This window comes from Seriola dumerili, unplaced genomic scaffold, assembly GCF_002260705.1.
Source record: "Seriola dumerili isolate Sdu_G_001 unplaced genomic scaffold, Sdu_1.0 BDQW01000110.1, whole genome shotgun sequence".
Taxonomy (NCBI): Eukaryota; Metazoa; Chordata; class Actinopteri; order Carangiformes; family Carangidae; genus Seriola; species Seriola dumerili.
This window is the reverse complement of record NW_019174365.1, coordinates 1,765,917-1,788,809: the sequence shown is the minus strand read 5'-3', so window position 1 is coordinate 1,788,809 and position 22,893 is coordinate 1,765,917. Positions and strand designations below refer to the sequence as shown.

The following is a 22,893-nucleotide window of genomic DNA, read 5'->3' as shown; positions in this document are numbered from 1 at the left end:
TGTGCTTGTGAATACCTTGTAGAAACTGGCAGTTCCATTTAAGAGAGAGAGAAGACAGAGCTGTTACACTAGACGCCATTATTATCGTCCATAAATGCAGCTGTTAGAATAAGACACACGTTGCTCCCTTTGAGAGGCATCAGTCGAGCAGACGCTGTCATTATGCAACGTATCGGCACTAAAGAGGAGGCAGACATTGTGGGAATACACGGATGTCACTCCTGCTGTAGCATACAGTTGGGCATGATGCCCGCTGATTGATAGCTGAATGCTAACAGAGCACACCACACTAATGCATGCCCGGGGACAGCTAATGTCAGTAACAGTGTTCTGCATGTGAGGCAGAACAAAGCGCTGTCATCCATCAATCTGTGTCAGCTAGCCTCTGATCCTGTGTGTATAAACCTTGCATCATCCCGTCCTCTCGATTCCAGCCATGCAGAGACACCCTGGATTCATTGATTCATGGGAGATCAGTTATGAACTGTTCAGGGAAGGATGAGGTGACCTTGCCTAGAGAGAAATAAATCCTCATAGTGCAGACTTGAATGTGGATCTCCTCCTTCTCTCCCTTTTCGCTCACTTAAAACTCTGTTGATATTCAGAAAACATTCCCTTTGCTCTTCAGTCAAGAGGAGGTAATTCCTTTAAATCTTCCTCAGGCCGAAGAGAGTCTTCTTATAGTGGACATCATCCTTTTTGTACTGGACACAGCAGCATGGCTGCGGAATTACTGCTATAATCCCCTTTACCATAAGGGGGAGCTCAAAGGCAAAGTGCTTAATGTAGGAGTGAGGAAGGACCAAAAGACTCCTCTGCATCAGCCCAGTAGAAGAATGTGAGCAGATAACAAAAAGCCTGATCACACTTACTCTAGAAGACTCAGAACATGTATTGGTAGGTTTGTCATTCTGAGCTCAAAGGCACCAGCTTGAGTCTTTCAATTCTTTTGATCTACAAATGAATGTAAGGAAAAGAATCTTTGACCCAGATCGGGAACCCACAAAAAGAAAAAAACTTAAAACCAATTCCAATCTAATTCTGGCCAAATGACGTATACAGGGTGAAGGGGCACAGGCGAGATCCTTAAAGATCACCACTGGAACAAGTTGTGATGAGTCAGTTAAAGATATCGATCCTGCAATTGATTCACCAATTGAGTCATGGCAAGTCTTCCTTTGCCACTACGCATCGCTGAGCTTTGATTACCAGATGATTCACCTGCCAGTCGACCCCCAGTGACTGGCTTGTGGCTTCAGCGGGTCAATGAATTAAGACTGAGTTGAAATCACCAGCGTTTAGCTGTTTTTGAGGGATTACATGGCTTTTTTTAATGTGGTTTTTAACATGTTTTTAATCAATTCCTTGAACACGTATGAGGATGTTTAGAGATAAGGGAAGTAGCTGAGTTTATTAAGCTCTTTATGTGACTTTGGTGAGACTTTACACACTTTGAAAGGGCTAGTTCTTCCCAATGAGTACTTGTTATACTTAAATACATTTTAGTGCTTCATAGTTGTTTACTTTTTACTTTACAACTGTCCACTGTGGTTGGATTTAAGTAAAGAACAGGATGTTTATGACCCCAACTTGCTCTGTATTATTGTCCATGAAATAGCTTTTCTTTTTTTTCTTTTTTTTTTTTTCTTTTTTTTTTTTTCTTTTTTTTTTTTGTCTCACACACTTTCTCTCTTTCTGCAGCAGCAGCATCTATTTGCTGCTCTATCCTCTGACAATGACTCTTTCTCCATCTCTCCCTCCCACTGTCTGTCTCAATCCTTCTCTTTCATTGTCTGTTTACCTCTCTCCATCGCCCATGCAGCATCACTCTCTCTCCTCTGGCAATGAGCTATTCTGTCTCCTTTCTGCCTCCCCCTCTCACTCACTCCTTTCGACTGGCAATAACAGCTTATCTTCTCTTTCCCCCCCTCCCCCCGTATCTTGCAGGGTACATCAGATCCTCAGTGCGTTGTCTGGGACTATGGCAACCCGTAAGTTTCTCTGAATAATTCTGATACTTGTGTCCATGTGAGTGTGTATGTGCAGTAATGTGTGTGTGTGTGTGTGTGTGTTTGTGTGTGTCTGTGTGTGTGTGTGTGTGTAAAGATGCAGATCTTGTTTGTGCTCGTGCCCAGTCAGATTCATTTTATTAATGAACTGAAAACAGCCTAATGAAGTTCCTTTTGTTAGTGTTAATTAAATTAGTCTATGAGAACAATCACCATTCTCTCTGTGTTTCTAAACGTTCAAAAGTAACGTCACTCAGCTCAGTGGTGCAGGTTGTTCCTTTCTTCACTCCTGTATTCCACTGTGGACATACTGTATGTTCAAACCTGAATGATCCATTTTTGTGTCATCAATGACCTGAAGCCTTATAGTTAATGGGTTTTCTCTTGTTTGTCTATATAGGCCACTGGCTCTTTGACGTTCTTTGCTCTGTATAGCGGACCACCTACTGAACTACATAATGTAAACCAGCACAATTGATCACACAATTATAACCATTAACCTACATCGTGATTACTCTTTTTTGTCAATAACAAACTCAAACGCGTTCAGAACCATTAAATCAAGGACCGGATCTAGGTCATGGTCTCATTGCACTTTCACTACTGTGAACTACTTTTAATGGCCTGTATCTTCAGCCTATGCCAGCTGAACAAATGCAACCCATCTCCTACAAAATACTGTTATATGCTATTTATTTTGGAGGAAATATATTGCAACTGAATAAGTGTGACAGCTCTTCATGGGTAGGAAGTCAGGGTGGGTGGTTGCCATGTTTAGGTTTAAGACACTAAAACGACTAATCTCCACTCAAGGTTAGGGCTTGGCGATATGACTTCAAATCAATATCATGATTATTTCAAACTTTTAACTTGCGATTAATGAATGATTACTTTTTTGTTTATTATGGTTAATTGCCCAGCCCCACTCAAGGTCTTGCCATTTGCCTCTTCCCATGGTCTCCATCAGCAGTGAAGTTCCAACTTTCTAAACACTTTCAGGACCTCATGTTCACATTGGCTGTAAAGTTGTGTTTGACAGTTCAGTCATGCACGGTTCCATGACAACAGACTCAAATTCATCTGGTGATGAAGACCCTGTGATACCATTAAAAGCTCCAAAAAAGCTTTTAGCAGACACATTTGACAGATGATGCTTTGTCAGAGCAAATGGCTTTAATAAGAATTGAATTTATCAGGGGGGCCATCATGGCATACCTCCCTGTCTGCTGTGACAACAAGACAGATGACAGCAAAACTCTGGTTAGCTCAGCTTTCCCCTCGAGATCACATTAGTTCACCCGGTTCTTGAGGAGGACCCTCCAGAGACCAAACCATACAATGTAGGAGTGCGGGTTCACAGGGAACAGATAACCCATTGTAACTTATCAAACTACCCTTCTCCATCAAGGTAGGAGGGACACAAGCTATGCAGAGTCAATTAAGTAGCCGGCAGATTACAGCTGCAATCAAATTAAATTCACAGACATTACAAGGGCAGGGAGCCAAACAGAATATAAAGTGGCAAGGTGCCGGCACTGTCTATCAACCAAATATACTCAAACTGGGAGGAAAGTGGAAAACATCCAAATCTGTTCGCCAGGGATTAGGAAATATGTTTGCAGACACACACAGATGGGCGCACACAACACAGTGACCAAAACATATGTCAAATTTAGAAATAACCACATTCAGTTTAACATGCAATCAGAATTCTTTTGATTTCATGTAGCAGGCTAACGCCAACAACACAAGCATGCTCCAATTTTAATCCCCAGAGCTGCCTTAAGATTTGTCTCTCTTAATACTGTCACTATTACTATTCCTGCTCTCAGTGTAAACAGCTGTGAGTGATCACAACATGCTCTTTTTGGTGCACAGATGATGTCAGGAAAAGGTGTGAGGCTGTGAAGCCCAGCCAACTGTTTAAAAAAAAAAAATACATAATCTGATGATCACATGTGGAATTTATGTACATGCACACAAACATCTGTGCGTCATGTAGAGTACATACACATATACAAGGACAGACACCTACACAGGGGACCAAGTATAACAGGAATATGTACACAGCCCGTACAGTGTTGGTCCTTCAGTTCTCCTCCATTTGGATCTTGGAGAACTGGAGCTGGGTGGGAGCGCGCAGGTGATGCGGACAGAGAACATGTTGTACAAAGCAGCCGTTTGTTTGCTGGAGGATATCACCTCTCGAAACCTGGCCGTCTCTCTAACTGAGCCACGGGCTTTGAGGATGAGCGGAAGGCAGACGAGAGGTGGAGAATGTATAGATAGCAATGCGGAGGGAGGGCAGACACGGCAGCCGCTGAACCAGACAGCAGAAGAAAAGATGTTCAGCTCAGAGATGGGAAAATAACTTTGCTGCTCTCTAACCGTTGTATGGAGACTATATTTAGTGCACACAGATGCATCCGTATAAAAAAACAGATCATTTTACTGTATGTGTATCTTTTCCCTCTGAATTGTTAGAATGCACACATGGATAACGACTTGAAGAGTAAGACTCACATCTCTAAAGCCTATTATCATCCCCATCACAATAGTGTCTGCGCATGCTTTTCAGCAGTGGTGGTCTATTTACAAATCTGCGAGCAATTTCAGTGGTATCTCTCTCCTAGTTGTGCTCTCTCTCAGCTGGCTAAGTTGGCCAACAGTTTGTGGCACTCACAGTTCATCTCAGTATTTATGTGTGAGTGTTTATTTATTTATTTTGCCCCTAACAGGCCCATATGTCGGCACCATCTGCCCACCCAATTCGTAGTGCTCGCTATCCCTCCCTGTCTTCCCCCATGTGCCTGTCTCCTCAACCTACTCTCAACCTGTTTTCATTTGCCTCGCTGGCTCAAATAGATACTGTTATGTTTAGCTCTCATAAAAGTTTTAAGGGGGTTCGAAAATGGGTGCTCAGGTTAGTGGAAGCAAAGGAGGCTATTTACGGTTAAAATGGACAAATTTTTCTAATTATGTTCGGAGGTATGCAGAGCACCCAGATGAAACATGAATAGACAATTTTCATGTTGTTGTTGGGTTCTTTCACCAAACTCTATCTCTCTCTCTCATTTGCTGCCATCCTTCACTAGCTGTCTCTCTCTCTTTCTCCATCTCCTCCATGGGAGATGATGATGGGTGTTCAGCTTCTCTTTACTAAAGTACATAGTTGCTGACCTTGCCTTTGGCATCTCTGTGCTTTGACCCTCAATACGCCTCCGTATGGGATATCTGCCTGAACCACCACTGACATATATACACACACACACGCACTGAACCGTGAAGCACTTATTTTATGTCTGGTGAATTACAGATTACTGTTTCTCCATTAGAGTGTATATGTGCCACTCCCAGATGTACTGCACAGATTCTATAGTGTAGTGGCTGCTTTTCAATCAGAACAATCTGCCTTTTTGCTGGCATCTAAAATATACATTATACTACTCAAACATGGATTTATGCATCACTCATACATTTCACATTCCATTTCTAATAAGCAGAGAAGTAACATACTCGCATACAAATGAAAAAGCTGGAATAACTATGCATCATAGATGGGGGACTAAGCAATCTCCTTTTAAAGCGTGCTTAAAAATATGACCCAGTAGTTAGAGATAAATGTAATATACACTTTAGATGGATGGATGACAGTCAACTCGTGAAGAGCTGTGGGTCACTTAATCCTATTTCTAATCCCCAGTGGTCTTCCACTTGATCGGGGATCAGCGGTTAAAGACCCAGGCACCCCACCCTGCCCCCACACCCTGCCCACCCCCAAAGAGTTATAATGGCCTGGTGTGCAGCACAAGTAGCTCTAACATCCTCAATCTGACACGGTAGATTGAGGCTTGCTTTGGGCTCAGACTGATCTGGCACCGCTATCAGCGTTGGCACAGACAGGTCTCAACTTTAAATGAAGTAAAAAGTCAAAGGCATAATCCTCACGCTGCCAAAAAACTAGCTGGACACAAATCTGGCCAAAATGTAATCACATTTATTTTCTACAAAAAGGCATAGCAGCAAGTTCTGACCTCAGCCAAGTGTGACACTTTTTTAATTTCCATATTGGCACTGTTAAGGCCCTTCATACGCCATCTATTAATCTCCTGAATGGATAAATAAATTTGTGTGTTGTTTATCCCTCTTGGATACCTAACACTCCACTCCCTTGTTTTAGGATGTCTTGTAGTAAAACAGTGCTGCACTGATTCAACATCACACTTTTATAACATTGTCTGACTTACAATGGACAGACAAGTATCAAAACTGATGCAGCCGAACAAGAGATATTGTATTTTCTTTTTATTCCATGCAATCTTCTTTCTTGTCAAAACCTAGCACCTACATTACCCACAATGCAACTCGACCTCTGACAGTTCAGTGGAAGTGTCTGGTGTGTTATGCAAGTTGCAACTAATGTAGCCTCGAGCTGTTAGCCTCAACCAGAGATGAGGAGCTGGCTGATAAACTCACTTCTTCCTAACTCCAAAGCCGCAGATGTTTTTCATTTTCATACTTGTAGTCTTCACACCCAACCAACACCTAAATCATATATACACATGCAGTTGCTCTTCAAAGCCTGTAGACTTTGAAATGTGAAATTCAGTTTCCCATTAACAGGTAATGCATCTAAAGTAAAAAAAAGATAAATGTCTTGATGGTTATTTTTATATATATACTGAATATTACCAGCAGTGATTTTTGAGCTTTAATATCTAGTGCCAGGCCGCGCTCAGCATGTACACATTTTAATTTATAGTATAAATAGAGTCTGGCGCAGTGGCTCAGGTTACCACAGTCACCTCACAGCAAGAGGGTCAATCTAATTTACCGATTAATAAATGTGTTTGTGTCTGCATGTGTTGTAGTGTGACCCGACTCTTGCCGAGTGCAGTCTAGGAGGCTTCAGCCCACCGCAACCTTGAGCAGGATGAATAGGTATAGAAAATGGATGGATGGATAGTAATAATAGAATTAAACTATTGCCAAATAAACAGTGTTGTCCTTGAGGAGACAGCAGATAGTTCAGACTTAGAATAGCCTTCCATATGTTTACAGCTAATAGCCCAACATTTCACAGCATGTATCTGATTATATAGATACATATACTCATCACACATCAAAATTACATTATACGAGCTATCCACGAGGCAGTGTGCTTTTAAAACTGAGCAACAGTAACAGATGCGCTAAAATGTAAATTTTGACATTTTTTTGTTGTGAAACTGTGAAAAAAAAGTAGGTTTACTCATTTTTTATCTGTCCATCTGAAATGACTTGTATTAATTTATCACTTTTGCATATTTCTTTGTCTTCGCCAGGCATACCACTTAACACAGAAACACACACACTCACACTAACACTCTTAACAGCGTGGCCACCAGGAGGAGGGGGGATGTAGGGCTGATAGGGCTTGCTCCACTTTTCCATCTGACAGAGCAGAAGGGATCAAGACCGTGTCAAAGAGCGAGTCAACGCGGCAAGAGGGAGTCGGCCAGTAGGGCTTATGTGGGCTCTGTCTCCATTGGGCGTTACAAACGGTGGACGGGCTCTTAGCTCATTTCCCCTGCTATTACAACAGTCCTTAGAGAGCGTGTTAACATGGAGGCTTCGATTCTCAGTGCATTACGTATGGCTTCTGGTTGAGGACAGTCGGCTTTAGGATGCCTCTGATGGCTTTAAGTGGCTGTAACATGTTCATCAGTTCTCAGAAATCAGTTCTCAGAAGTATGTACCATTTAAAGTCTGAACTTCAGCTATGATTTCTTTCTCCTACTGGACTTCATGGATGAGTGTGGGCTACTTGCACTTAGTTTTACTTTTTAGTTTGGCTGACGGGGTAATGTAAAGCCAGTTGGGACTGTTGATTTTGAGGTTAGTATTTATTTTTTATTTTTACTTCATTCATTATTCTTACTGATTGCATCATCATGTGACCAGTGGGGGTAGAATGGAGCACTGTGTCTTACTGTATGGCCAGGGACAGCCTTTAGAACTGATGTTGTTTCCCCAGGGCCAAGTGTTAGATGGGGATGAAGTTGTCGTGACTAGTATTTGAAGTTTAGAATAGAAGTCGTGAAGAAGAAGACTTGTTTTCTGCTGACGGTTGGAATAGACTGAGTTTTCACCCCTGGACCTGTAGCGTTAAAGAGCCACTTGGTAAGTAACATCTACAACCCCTTACAATCTATTTTAGGTCATTTGTGCTGCTGTGTTAAAATCTCCTGAACTGGAAATACTCTTACAAGATCGTATATAGGGTATGTAACCTAAAGTCAAGTGGAGAATTTGCCTTATGATTATCTTGTTGACTTGCACACTATCCTCTTTGCTTTTGTGTTGCTGGAAGTGGGCTGAGAAGGCAGCGTGTTAGTGCTATATGAGACTCAGAGTTGTCCATTTGCCCTTAAGTGTCCTGGTTGAGCCCCTGGTGAGATGCTTAGAAAATGTCCAGTTTTCTCATAAATCCTCTTCATTTTCTACGAGATACAGCATTTGAAAACCTGTTAGCAAAAACCCCCCCCCCCCAAAAAAAAAAAGAAAAAAAGAAGTTTTTCTCTGAATCAGAATTAATAATCCATTTTCTTCAGGAGCCACTTTCTTCAGAGCCATGCGGCGTGTCCATGTTAACACAGAATGCAGGCAGTCAGAACGGCAGGCTATTTATGGCTGTGCCCGAAACCTGTATCTCTGCTTTTGCTGTTTGCATACTAGCTCGCACACCAGGAAGAAAGATAATCCCGGGAAAGAGGCTTATAAATTAGCCCGTGGCCATGGCAGAGAGCAGATTGGAGCAGTGGAGGTCAATGACAAAGCATCCTACTCACACGAAAATGAGGGAAGAAGCGGGAAGGAGGGTTTTGTTTGACAACCTCACATAACATGAGCCAAGGGAAAGACAAGTAGAAATAAGCAAGGGCAGGCTAGTTGTCTATATTACAGATCTATTCAAATGTCCATATAAAAGTAAGTGAAATTAAAATCAATAAATATCTACCAGAAGAATAATGGTGTTGTAAACTTGTTGTCTATCATCCTATAGAAACAATTTCTATGTACATATCTCTGGCCTTGTGATGGCTTCCTCCCTCATTTTTTTTTTATTTCATATTGATCCAGCCACAGATATTTCATTGTTTATTTTCTCCCTGAATCGTTCCATATACATGGGGCTCAGATCAAATAAAAAATATTTTGTGTTCGGGGTTACTGCAACAGAAATAACATTTAGAAACATAAGCTGTACAGTCTTGCATGTAAACATCACAGCAAGCTTCAGATAATCTCACAGTGTGTGTCTTATGTTATCAGACCCGTCTTTACATCAGTCAGTGGAGGAGAGGAAAGCTTAGTTCCTACAGAGTAAATATCTGGGTCAAATACATTTATACATGCAGACACACACACACACAAACACACACACACACACACACACACACACACACACACACACACACACACACGCACACACACACTGAAATTCAAAATCGGGCCGACATTGTGGCGAATACTGTGGTGTAAATGTGTGCCGGTCAGTGCTGCATAATAGCTAGTATGGAGGGTTGAGTGAGTACAGATGATTTGTGTCATATGAAGATTTGCTTCATTGCCTTCGAGCTGTATTGAGAGCAAAAGGCCAATATGCACTGCTTATGTCGAATGTGAAACCCATGACCATTGATTCCTTTCTTTAAATCTGGCATTTGACATAATCAGACACATCCAGTATGTCTCAGACTAAAAATACCTCCTCCATAAGATGGTAAGATGCCTTTACACTTAAATGTTTGAGGCAGACTCAGTAATAACCTGAAAAAAAAATATGTGTTGGATCTCACACTCAAATGTTTAAAAACTGGATCAAAACTTACTCTAGTTGGCCTTAAGATTTCCCTTCAGCGCTTTGGCAAATGGCACACTACACATGCAACACACACAGGGGTGTTCTCAGTTTAGTCTTCTCACATTGAGGAAATTATTGCAAAATTGGTCATAAACACTCAATAAATTCAGAGTTACATTTGAAAAATGTAAAATTAGGATTAATATGTTTTTATGATGATGATTTATCTTGTTTATTACACATTTATCACTGTTGAGCTTCAGGAAATACAGGGAGAGACAGATTAAGAAATGACAATTCCATGGGCGGATTAAAAGCCAGGATGTTGCATTTGACATGGATACAGACAGCTGGGCCGCCAGCCCAGGATGTCCTAACCTCTGTGTCCTCCTGTAGAGTACCGACAGAGAATCATGACATGATTAAAAATTTACAATTTAAGACAATTTGAATCAGTTTTAATCTACTTGACTCTACAGCATGTTAAGAAACTTGTGGCAATAACCGAAGCATCTCTAGAAGTCTTACTATTATTGGGAGACGATGAAAATAGATGTTTAGTGACTTTTTTATTTATTTAATTTTTTTTTTTTTAATGTTTTCAGTTATTTTGGCTCATTTGGCTTTTGTTCAGGTTAAAGGACAAAGCTTAAAGGTAGACAGAGATTTGATGACAATACTGACCTTTAGGAAAACCACAGGTGTTACTAATAACATTAACAGTGGCTCTGTTCCCTTCAAGTGTCCCAGTTAACCATGACAGTGAGCCAGCATGCATAACACCAGGACCCTGAAACTGACACAACTTAATGGAACTCAGCCGTCATTAATTTGATTGCTTACACCTGTGGTTTTACTGCTACAACATAATGAAAACACCTGTGTGGGGCCACAATTAGTGTCTATTGCATGTGTGTAAGCATATTGCAGTAGGATGTTTAGCATTTGGTATTTCTATATTTTTTGTATATGTTCACGTTCCTATTTATGCTTTATTTGTGTCAATGTTTTCAAAGAACAGCACAAAATAGTACATCACCAACCAAGCTGCATTGAGCAACTGTCATCTATGACAACCAGCATGCATTAGGTACTGATGGTATACAGTACACTGTGTGAAAAAGAACTTAAAAAAAACAAGTACATGGAGATAAATGTGTTTCTTCTTGATGCAACACACAGGTTGTCATTGTTGTGTCTGTGTGTGATTGATGCTGACGCACAGTGACAAGCTTTAACACATTGGTATCTGTGCATCTGTGTCCTCTCGAGGCCACTTAACCTCTGTGATCCATAAAAACCTTTTTCTACAACAACAAACCCTCTCCTTCCCACTAGTCCTTCTATCTATGACTAATTAGTGGTCTTTTTTTTTTTCTTTTTTTTTTTGCAATATGTATCACCAGCTGTCACTCTGTATTAGACAATGACTATACTCAAAGTTCTCTTTTCCAAAAAAAGAAGCACATTAAAACACTGGTTATACACCGTACTTTACCATACCATGCACTGAATATAAAACCTCTTCCTGCTATCTTCCTCTTATAAACACATTATAGCAATTTACAGTAACTTGAAAGAATTCTCTTTGTGAGAAGACACAGCTTCCTGTGATATACATGCTATTGATTTTCATCGATGTGTGAAATACTAGTCATCCCTCAATGCTTTCTTTGCCTCCTTGCATTTATTCGTGTTTGCCTTTCCACTTCCCTGTTTTAAGTTCTTTGTGTGTTTGCACTTCTGACCACTGAAGACACAAAGGTAAATATTATGCACATATTTGATGGCACACTTAGCCACAGACGATCAATAAGAAGCAGACTAATGGACACAGGGCATGCGATTTGCTAATATCAAATGAAAATGGGCAAAACTATATTTTTTGGCCACAGTCATCTCATGATCATCAGTTTTGACAGCGTTTGCCAGCAGCTAAAATTAGCTGATAATGCTAATCTTTATTACATCAGTGACAGCTATGTAGAACAACATTTCTGATGTAAAACTGGTTGAAATGCTAAGCACTAGATTGCTTCAAATAAAGAAATAATGCCAGATAAATGTGCTCACATCTACTGTAAAAGTGCAGAGTGTATCATGAGGCTTAATGTGCATTTATTCAATATACTTTGTACCTTTACCTTTACCTTTACCGATGTGTCATTTTTGCCTGCAAAAGATAAAAGATTGCTTTGTGTGCCAGGCAGATGTGACTTGCTTGAAATCCCTACATCAAGCTTTTCAGTTTTCAGTATTCAAAGCATGTTTAACCTTTTTTTTGTTATTTAACAGGGGGGCAATTGGCTTTCATAGCACTGCCCTTTCAGTCAAGAGTTGGTGCCAATTTCTTCTCAGCAGACATAAAAGGTCAATTTACCCTGTTGTTCAGAAAGTATTTTTCTTATTTTTCCTAACAGCTGCTACGTCATTCAACCAGCATTTAGGGAGCAAATTGGACAGCATTTTTCTTTTAGCTGTGCTAACAGTTTGCCTTTGGGGATGGTAGTGTCAGTCGATCAGTTGGTTGGTTTGTTTGTTAGTCCACCATTTCAACAAGCGCTGGAGAGATCGCCCTGAATATTGTGTGTTTGTGATCCCCAGAGGATGAATCTTGCAGACTTGTGTCACCGTGACGTTGTGTGTGAAGAAATACAGACGTCAACGTCTGCATTTCTTCACTGAAACGCCTCAGCAACAACTACTGACCTGAGTGTCATGAAATTTTATACAGATGTTCATGGTCACCGTCAGCTGAACAGATTCTAACATGCTAACATGCTAAAAATGATGAACATTACACCTTCTAAAAAATCAGCATGTCACCATGATGATCTAGCTCTAAGCAATGCCGTGCCTCAGTACAGCCTCGCAGTGCCTCTTGCAGGGCTACAGACTCAGAGTTTACTGTATAAACTCCATGTGCACTGAGAGATAACCACCTGTCTAAAGAATCCAACTCCAACATCTATTAAATAAAACTTTATTCTTTGTTGAATTCAAGACCAAACAACAGATGTGTTGATTATCAACACAACGCTAGAAAACTGGATGACGCTATGTATATTTACACATCTTAACATTATTTTTATTTTGGATAATGCCAGGTTGATATCTTTGCAGTATACATTTGGGATCCGTAGCCTATAAACCAACCATACTGATATGTACACCTGTTTGTACATCTGGTACCTGTTTTCCATGATAAGAGGAGCCGGCAGCAGCTCCAGGCTCATTCAAATGCTATAACAAAAGTAAAACAGGAGCCATGTCCTTTTAATCTTTCCTCACAAGCTAAGCCCAACTGATAATCTAATGCTTCGATGAGCCCAGCAGGGCAGCAGTGTGTGCCCTGTAGCAGCTGGAGTGGTTTGTTTTAACTTTGTGGGTGAAAAAAAAATTAAACCAATTTTAAAGCTGACCCTTTTTTTTTTGGATTTTTTGTTTTTTTGTTTTTTTGTTTTTTGCTGAAAGGCATCAAAACCAACAATCCAATCCAGATAAACTAGATGAGGGGCAGCAGTCAAATTAAACTGGAAGTTCAGCAGCCAAAGCAAAGAGGTCACAGAGGATGTGCATTTGTGCGTTGTGCGTGTCGGTGTAATCTTCAGCGACCCCCTATAGTGAGCTGTCAGACAGTTTCTCATTACCCCAACTTCCTCTTTGCTGCCAGACTGCTGCGAAGTACTTGATATATGTGTCCGACTTTGTTGCATGCCGTTGAACCGTCTGTGTTAGTAAATGAAAGGCAAACACGCTTTCACATGTGCATCTGTAAGTTAAGCAACATGCATAAATCAGCGTATAACACTTCCCACTGTCTGTCCATGCAACATACAATCATTAATGCATGAAAAGTAACAGTCCACATGGCTATGTTTTACTCGTGTGAGTGAAGCCATTTGTAAATATTTTACTTGACATCTCTTTGGAGTTCACATCTCATTCACATGTTTTATATTCATCATCATCAGACGAATCAGTGTAAGCACGGTGGAATCCACGTGTTTTTTTAATTTTTTTATTATTAGAAATATAAATGTGACTGGAAAACGTATCAAAAATACCTCACAAAATGAACACACTTTGGAGGATCTCCTCATGAAAAGTAACAAGTACACATATTTTCTCATTCCCTCTATGCCTGTCTTTCTCCCCATCCTCTCTCTCTCTCTCTCTTCCATGACCCACACACACACACACACACACACACACACACACACACACTCACACAAACACACAAGCACACAAAGCTTGCGCACCATGTTGCTAACTGTCAAGCTGTCTCTGAGCTTCACTGCTGTGACTCGTTTTCCGATCTTCAGTCTTTGAAGTGTCACTGTGCAGATGATGATCATCGGGGAATTGTACTCACATCTCATTACTGACATTATGAATTGAGTGTCGCTTCACTTGTGTGTGTTCATCTGGGTTTCTTGAGCATGTGTGCATTCCTTCATACTCAGATATACTTTTGAAAATTACAGTTGATACATTCTTGTCATTTGTTGTCACGCTGATCATGTTTGAGTAAAGTATTTGCATGGTGCTGCGATTAACATGTTGTCTTTGGCGGGTTGTCCATTGTCCATTTTTAAACAGCAGCAGAAAAGACAACATCACTACATTCTTTGTTTCTTTAGCCAAGATCCAGAAATAATTCATTGTTCACTCAGTGTACAATATATGCAAATATCTGAGCTACATTCTAACCAATTTGTTTGTGTGTTATTGTCATACAAATAAAGTGCTAAATGAAAACGAGCACACAGTGTGCAGCACAGAGCAGGATGTGCTTGTGATGAACATATAATCAGGAAAAATGTTTGTAAAGAAAAATACTCACTTTTATGTGTTGAGTGTGTGGTTTGAGATTTGCTGCAATAATGATAATGAAAAATACCATAATATTTGATATTGTTGGGTCTCATAAGCTGTGTCCCAATTCAGGGGCCGCATAGGAGGGGGCGGTTTATGAAGGTGCGGCTCCTCGTAGCCGCCGTAGACCGCGAAGGCCGAATCAAAATGAGACGGTCTGGTCTACTGAGGATTTCTGCTGTGCGTGACCAGCTCTGCCCGTGCTTACCGTTGTGTCACAAAGTCCTGCTCCTGACGCCTAGCAACCTTGTCATAATGTCACTTTTTTTCCACAAAAACTAACGTTGGACCTTTAGCTGTTCAACTGAGCTGAAGCCCAATACTTACATTTAAAAGTGTTATCCTCGGGCTCTCTGTCGGTGTCTTGGGATAGGTAGGGCCACGAAGGATCCACCTGTTGGAGCCTTCGTTGCCCCGGGAGAGAAGGACGCATTTCATGGCATTTGAAGGAGCCTTCGAAATTGGTCAGCATAGTCGCACTGCCGCAATCAAATGCAGCCTTTGAAGGATGCAGCCCCTGAATTAGGACACAGCTATCGGTTGGGTAACCATGACAATAGGGAAACTGAAGAGTTGTTCCATATTTTGTATTATTTTTAGGTAATACTTAGAGGAAAATGTTAAACTTTCTGTCTGGTATTTATCCAAAGGCTAAAACCCAAAATCTTTCTGAAGAGACCATAAATACCACAAACAACAAGCCAGCTTATCATTTCTCATAAAGTGCAATTGTCACCAAAGCTCTCCCTCGAGATGTAAACAGTGCTCCGCTAAACAGTGTCGCCAGACAAAGCCCACATATTTTTTCCTTGTATTGAGTGATTTGAAGATTGTAAATCTTATGCAAATCTTAATAAAACAAAGTCCTTATTCAGATAACACAATTTTCTCTCCATCCGCTGTTGAGGGTACTCATTGCTATTAGCCTGAGAGGAGGTAATTAAGTTCTCCACTAAAGCATTAGCTGTGAAAGAACAGTGTTCACCGTGCTCTCTGCAATGTGATTACATTTCACCTTTTTCTGCTCTACAAATCTTTGTGAAAAGATGAACAAAATGAAGACACAAAATTTTTATTCCTATTCTAAAAAAAAACATAAAAAAATACTTTTTTTGTTTCCCACATTTTCTTTAAAATGTAGTCATTGTGATTCCCCAGCATAAAGATTCTTTATCATTGCTGGTCAATGGAGGATGTAGCAGGCAGCAATCATTTTCCTTAGGTAATCTGCTTTTTCAGGACTGTGTGGGTGTGATGTGGTTTGATTAGATTTGTTCAGTGACCAAACAACCCACAGATGTCATCAGATTCTTGCAGTTGTTGCGCAGACCTGATCGGTGCACATTTCTATCTACCATCATGTTTTTCTCATGTCAAACCAGTGAGAGGAGCTCAGAAAAGAAAGCAGAAATGCCTTGTTTATAATATCGAAAAATATTGTAGCTTGTGCAGAAAACAGCGTGTTCTTGTAGGATCTCATTACTCGTAGTGAGAAGTTGATTGAAAAGATGTTTTCAGGGCGTTTTAGGCTTGTTGCCTCTTTACCCGTCAATCATGAAGCTGGCCTTCTTGAACCCATCAGAACACCTGCAGCTGCTCTTACATCTCCCCTGGTGTTTCTACCTGTCGCTGGTGACTGGAAAAGAAGTATACCCAAGGTTAAACATGAGGTTAATGTGCAGTGTGAGCTGCCAGGGTAATTTGTTCAGATAGAAGCGTATTGATCGACCTCTGCACTCAACCTTCCATTGAAAGCATTTAGAGGGAAATAAAGGGACGTGCAAATAAAGGGAAGAGGAGAAAGATGTAGAGTAATAAAGTGTACAAGGTTCCATTGTATGAGATTCTGAGATCTCTCTTACCCCTTTTGGAAGCGATCGACCATTTAGTGCTGAATAACCCCCATCAACCATTTAAGCCGCACTGTTTTTTGTTAACTGTTAGCTGACACCACCTCTGCCATTTTTCCTCAACAGCTTGAGACTGTTAGGGTGCTCGTCCAAGAGAGGGGAGATGGGATAAAAAGAAGAAAAGAAAAGAACAAGATGAGAGAGAAAGTGTTTGGGCTGCTAAACACATAGAGGACTTGAGGACAAGTGGGGTGGCATAGGCTTCTAATGGCAGCAGTGTAATAGAGCCTGTCAGTGTGTGTGAGTGCTGATCACTGCATATTAAACCTATAGAGTGAATGGGTGAACTTGGTGAACTTGATGGTGAAGAGCGTCTGAAACGTTCCCTCCCTCTGAGTTGGAACTTCCTAAAGGTGTGTGTAGTCATGTTTTGTGTGTGTGTGTATTTGTCTCACAGTCACTGTTTATGTCCCCTGTGTCAACAACTCCCTCCACCCTCCACCCCCCTTTTCTCTCCACCTCCAGGGAAGCTGGCGCAGAAAACTGGGGCACAGAAGGCTGCCAAACGCTCGCATCAACCACTGTCCACACCAAATGCCTGTGCAGCAGGATATCCACCTACGCCGTGTTAGCGCAGCAAGCTAAAGACCCGGTGAGTCACACCAATGTACTCTGATGTACTCTGTGGGACTTTGGGGGCTAACAAGGCAACTATTACCAGGGGCCAGGTCAGTGAGCTGATGAGTTGCTGTAGTATGAATTTAGCTGGCGTCCCTGTCACTGGGATTTTTCTGTAAAAATACAACAGGCTGCTACAGCTGTCATTTGTTGTCTTTATAGAGAGATATCTATAGGTGGTGCTGGGATGACTGGTGTCTCACTTTTATAACAAGCATCTTTTCTTAGAAGAAAATGGGTGCAGCCTGAACACAGCCGTCAGTGTTCAACCATGTCACAGTATAAGATGCCGTTTTGATCACGGTGTCTTTCACTACACAAATTATATGTTGGTTGGCTGTCACTCTCCACGTTATGGAACTTTTTTTCTTTTCTTTTTTTTTTTTTTGAGCTAAAATTTGATAAAGGTCAGATTGCTCGGCAAGCTACTTCGATGTGATGGGAGAGGGAGGAGGAGACGTCAAGAGAAAGAAACAGATTTTGTTGTGTCTGTGTGTGATTTTGCCTGCAGCACAAACCTGCGCTTCTATAAATAGTTCTTGTGGCTTGCAGTGTGTGTTTGACATGATTAAAGAAGGCTTTTTAGCAGTTCGGGGTAATGCCTGTTCTAATACACTGACCCAATCTCCTCTATTGCGCTAATGGACATCCAAAGACCTGACAGCTCTTAGCTCACCTTCCTCTCAGACCCACCCTCTTCGTGCAACAGACCCTGATTCATTAACTACACTGTATAACATCCCACATCGTCACCCCATTTATTTCACACCTTCCATCTATACCTATACCTACCTAGCCCAATTTCTTATTTATAGCCACTGTCTTGCTCCCTTTTTTTCTTCTTAACCACATTTTTCCACTGATGTGTCGTCTTATCAGTCATTCCTCTCCTCTTCCTCATCACCCTATTTTTGTCAACCTGTCACCTTTTTTTTCACCTCATTAACACTTTCAGTTGTTGTTCTCATTTTGTGCCACAGCTCCTTGACTGCTGTGGTCACAGAATGTTCCCCTTAGCTTTAGCTGTTAATTTGTCTCTCCATGCTTGCTTGCACCTTATACCCACGAGGACAGTGATTACATTAAATAATCAGGGAGTGTAAGGAGATGGAGTTTGGCTAAATTTGTTGTTACACACTAGAATGTATGGGAGGTCCCCACCCCCCCACTCCCCCCACTCTCTTCTCTTAATGGTTAGATTAGAAAAGGGAGCCAGCAAAGCAGATCCCCAGTAAGCACTGGAGAGTAACTCCAGGTGTCACAGAAATGGAAAGTGATTGTGAGGAATGGAGGTTTTTGGGGAGGAAATGTTCAACCAAACAGAAAAGGTCGTCTGGGCTCAGCTGGCAGGGAGAGCAAGAAAAAGAGAGAGAGTGAGAGAGATGAAAAGGAGGAGATGTATGCACTAAGTAGTAATGCAATAACAACCTGAGTGCTGCTGAGATAAAGAGCTGTACACTTTTGTAGACATCTATACCTCAGTAACCTTTTCAGTATAAAACATTGCCTCCATATATATCCTCACTGGAGCTGTGTATTTACCATTTGCCATTTCAAAACACATTACTATTAAAAATGTCTCAATCGTCATGGATTGGGAGACTTTGTCTATGTTTGAAACTGCACATAGCTATTAGTGTTATAGAGTTAGAGTTGCAAATTGGAAGGAAGTGCTCTAGAGGTAGTTTTCCCCCAATCTAAATTCCCATTTCAAGTTTTTTTTTTTTTAAGTCCAGGTACAGTAATGGAATTTTAAGCTCTGTGATTGGATTCCTGCATTGCATTTCCAAGATGCAATGTGGGAATCAATGTTAACTTTGCACTTTCCGTTTTTATATCCACAGGCTCGTACCTTACTTTATATGTTGTATGTATGATATTTATAAATATGATATATATATTTATATATATATTTTTTTTAATCAAAGATCCATTTAGATTCTAATGTAATCGTTTGTCTTTTGAACAAGACTTTCTCATCAACAGCCAAGGGTGCCAAAGAGAGCTCTTCCAACTTTGCAACTCTATTTGAAAATAGGTCACACAGCAGGGATATACATTACCGGAAGGTTTAAAGTTCCAAAATGTTTGAGGTTGCTCCCCGTTGTGCTCAAAGACAATTACCATCATCCTCACTTTTGCCACTGGTCACTTCTAAGTTTAGATGGATCGAGCCAAGTGGCAGTTATCTTGAACTGTTGCTTGGATTAAGCCATCTAATCCATCCAGACTTGGATAAGCCAATTTCACACCTTGCTCGTGTCACTGTTGGTACAACTGAGAAGGTGACACTGACTGGCCCTTTAAATTTTGGATGCCCTGCCCTTTCAAAGGCTCTGAAATAGATAGTCAAATAATCCCTCACAAAATGTAAACCTCTAACAATCAGCTGGCTTGTAAGAGATTTCTATACCATACTGTAGGAGAGATTATTCCCTTCTCCTCTTCCCCTGGATACCCCCTTCATTCTTTTTTATTAAGTGTAAAGAGGGTCAAAATAAGGTGATGGCCTTCAGGTGAGTAAGTGCAGTTATTCATTATTTTGTCCCTCAAAGCCTGAATTACTTCACAGGGGTCTGGAACCTATTACAGAACCTGGAGAAACATTAATTTCCATTATATGGAAAACACCAATGGCTGTGACCTATAAGCTGAACAGGTCATTCCAGCCGCTATTTCTGGTTCCCATGACTCCTCTTCTAACTGAACAATATTGACTTTCCCCTCGTCACACAGTAAGCAGGTCGGCCATGTTGAGTGAAAGAGGACTAGGAGGGAAAACGCATTGACTTTTGTGACATTTGTGACATCTGTGAAGAGTGTGTTAGTCATTAGTGATTCATCATTCAGCCCCCGGTACCACCATTAGATCCAGTGCTGAGGACCGGAAGGTATGGGTCAGAGTTTTTGTGTCAATGGCTCTCAGTCAGAAGCTGCTGTGGCCAATGCTGAGTGCACTTTGTTGCTTTAGGGTGCTCCAGAGTGAGCTTTTTATTCCAGCGGAGATTGGATTCTATAAAAGAGGAAGGGAACGACAGATTGAATTTGGCAACACATTAAAAAAAAAACCCAGACACATCCAGACATGCAAACACAGACAACTATAGGTATGGATGTTTGCACTTAAAAACAAACACACACCCAAGGATGCATGCATATAAATCTGCACACACACACAGACACTCAAACACACACACACACACACACACACACACACACACACACGCACGCACACACACACACACACGCTCTCATATGCTGTGTCCAGGCTGTGTGGCTGTTGGAGCAGAGCTGAGTATCAGCAGCCCAGCTCTGACAGCTTATCCTGGGCCACGGCGCTAGGGACAAGGGGGGTTGAGGATTAACCTCCATGTTTAATAGAAAAGTGAGGGAGGGAAGGGGGGAGAGAAAGAGATGGAGGGATTTAGAGGCAGTGCTGCCATTACAGGCCGTTTACAGTGGAGTGAGGGATAGCCAGTTAATCCTGTTTACTTTCTATAGCCTCTGAGATTTCTGTGTATGTGTATGCGTGTGTGTGTGTGTATTCTGCTGTGCGTCTATAGAGAGACCTTCACTATCAGACACAAGACAGAGGTTGTTACTTTAGAGAAAGAGAGGAGAGAGAAGAGAGAGAGAGAGAAAAAGGACTTGATTGAGTGAGGTTATGAAGCCATACAATAAACCAAGCCACTTAATTCCCAATATGACTGCAGTGGGAACAGAGACCCTACGGATATGTCTGCACTCATTGCCTCCACAGTGCTCATAGGGATCATGGGATTTGGAGTTGAAGGAGGTACTGGCTTTATAAAAGTCAGTTTAACATTTTGTGCCTCCAGTTAATCAAGTGAGTTATACCTCTCGCATCATTTTTTGTCAGCACATAAGGCCGCTGTCCTAGTTGTGTTCAAATTGATTACAGTTTTCAAGTGCCTCTCTCCAACTTGTTTTCAAGGCTACAGTGGGATTCATAGCTTGTGCTTGCCTAAGCAGGTAACCAGAAATGCAAGTGAAAAGGTCAGTGGTTCAAACAGCATTTGAGACCTTGATCCAGTCAGCATAGATGAGCACACAAATAACTACACATGCACAGGCTAGGAGATGAGAAATACCACAGCAGGCGCGGAGAAGTGGGGATGTGTTTGTGCTTCCATAACTTACTTACAAGCCAATTACTGTATCAAGGCAATTTTCTCAAAAGAACAATACATGAATTAATGTCTGTTTCTCCTGTAAAGGATTTCTCACAGTTTCTTTCACCTGCCACACTAACTGCCTTTGGCCCAATCATTCTCATGAAATAAATGGGCCTACTTGAGATGAATTGTGTCTTGTTTCCTCTACTGTCATTAGTGCTCACCGGCACCGAATCCGAATGGAAAATCTCACAGCTGAGTCTATTATTTAGACTATTAATGGCCAAAGTGACTGATTTGACTGGGGAGGGATGATAGGGATTATTATTGAGGCGCCACAAGATGGCAGCTCATTTTTTAATTTATCATAACTGAACAGGAGACAGCACTTAGAAAGAAAACAAGGCCTTCCCTAGATGAACGAAGACTACAAGGTTACGATATGCAAATATCTTGCACTTGTCAACTGTAATTAAAAGATGAGGGTTGCTAAAATTTATGAGGGACTCTGCGTGGAATTGCATTAAAATCTCTGACTCCCTTGTCAGATTAATTGAAGGTTAGTTGGTGACAAGGGAAATGATGACAGAGTAAACAGGTGAAATGATTTGGATATGTTTCTCTGGGTGAAGATGCACAATAGTTCAGCATGGATGTGACGAGAACAGGTTTAATGGCTAATTGGATTTTTGAAAACTGAATAGAAAGTGTTGTTTTGGATGTGGCGACACATACACATACACACACACGCACACACACACACACACACACACTCACACACACATGCACACACAGTCCAAGAATAACAATTTGAGTACCAAGATGGTTTGTAGCCCTGAAGAAAAGGTGTATCTTGGTGCTACTGGCTTTAAGTTATAACTTTATGTTGGATTAGTCCTTTGCTCTGTAGGTGATACTCTACATTTAGCCTCAACAAGCAGTACAAACCTCAATAGTATGTAAAAAGTACCTGGGGATAAGGCCAGCAGTTGATATGATGACTTTACATTTTAAGTCACTATGTCAGCTCTCCAGGTTGTCACACACTGACAGGAGACTTATGGCTTGTCTTGAGACTACTGAAGTCAGAGCCTGTCAAGTTGAACCCTCGAGGATCTGCTGAACTGATTCAGTTGAAGCATATCACCTTATATTTACCTAGTGCTGTGACAGCTAAAATGGCAACTGAATAGCAGGAACACTAGATTAGCAAGATCTAGAATGTTACATTTCTGCATTTGCGCAGTCTGCTTGTGTGTACTGGTGTATTTGTATGCCTGTACCTGTGTGGGGACAAATGGAGAAAATGACTGCCAAAGGTAAATACCTTGAATTTTGAAAATGCCATCTTTACAAGAATTATTCAGCATTTCACAAGGGGCATAGCATTTTCACATCTTTCATGGGACTGTGAGACACACCGCAAAAAACAGCATACTACATGAGCGATGTTGAATACCTACAAATGTATGCACTAAATATAAACAGCTGTCTTA

The 22,893-nt window shown here is 41.1% G+C and overlaps 1 protein-coding gene across 1 annotated transcript in view; it reads left to right on the top strand.

Moving 5' to 3' along the window:
* Positions 1–22,893, top strand: part of adgrb2 (adhesion G protein-coupled receptor B2) — a 209,161-nt gene that overhangs the window by 136,850 nt on the left and 49,418 nt on the right. Inside the window, exons 15-16 of the mRNA XM_022746950.1 lie at positions 1,948–1,991; positions 17,109–17,235. Coding sequence (XP_022602671.1) covers positions 1,948–1,991; positions 17,109–17,235 — 171 coding nt within the window. The remainder of the gene's footprint in view (positions 1–1,947; positions 1,992–17,108; positions 17,236–22,893) is intronic.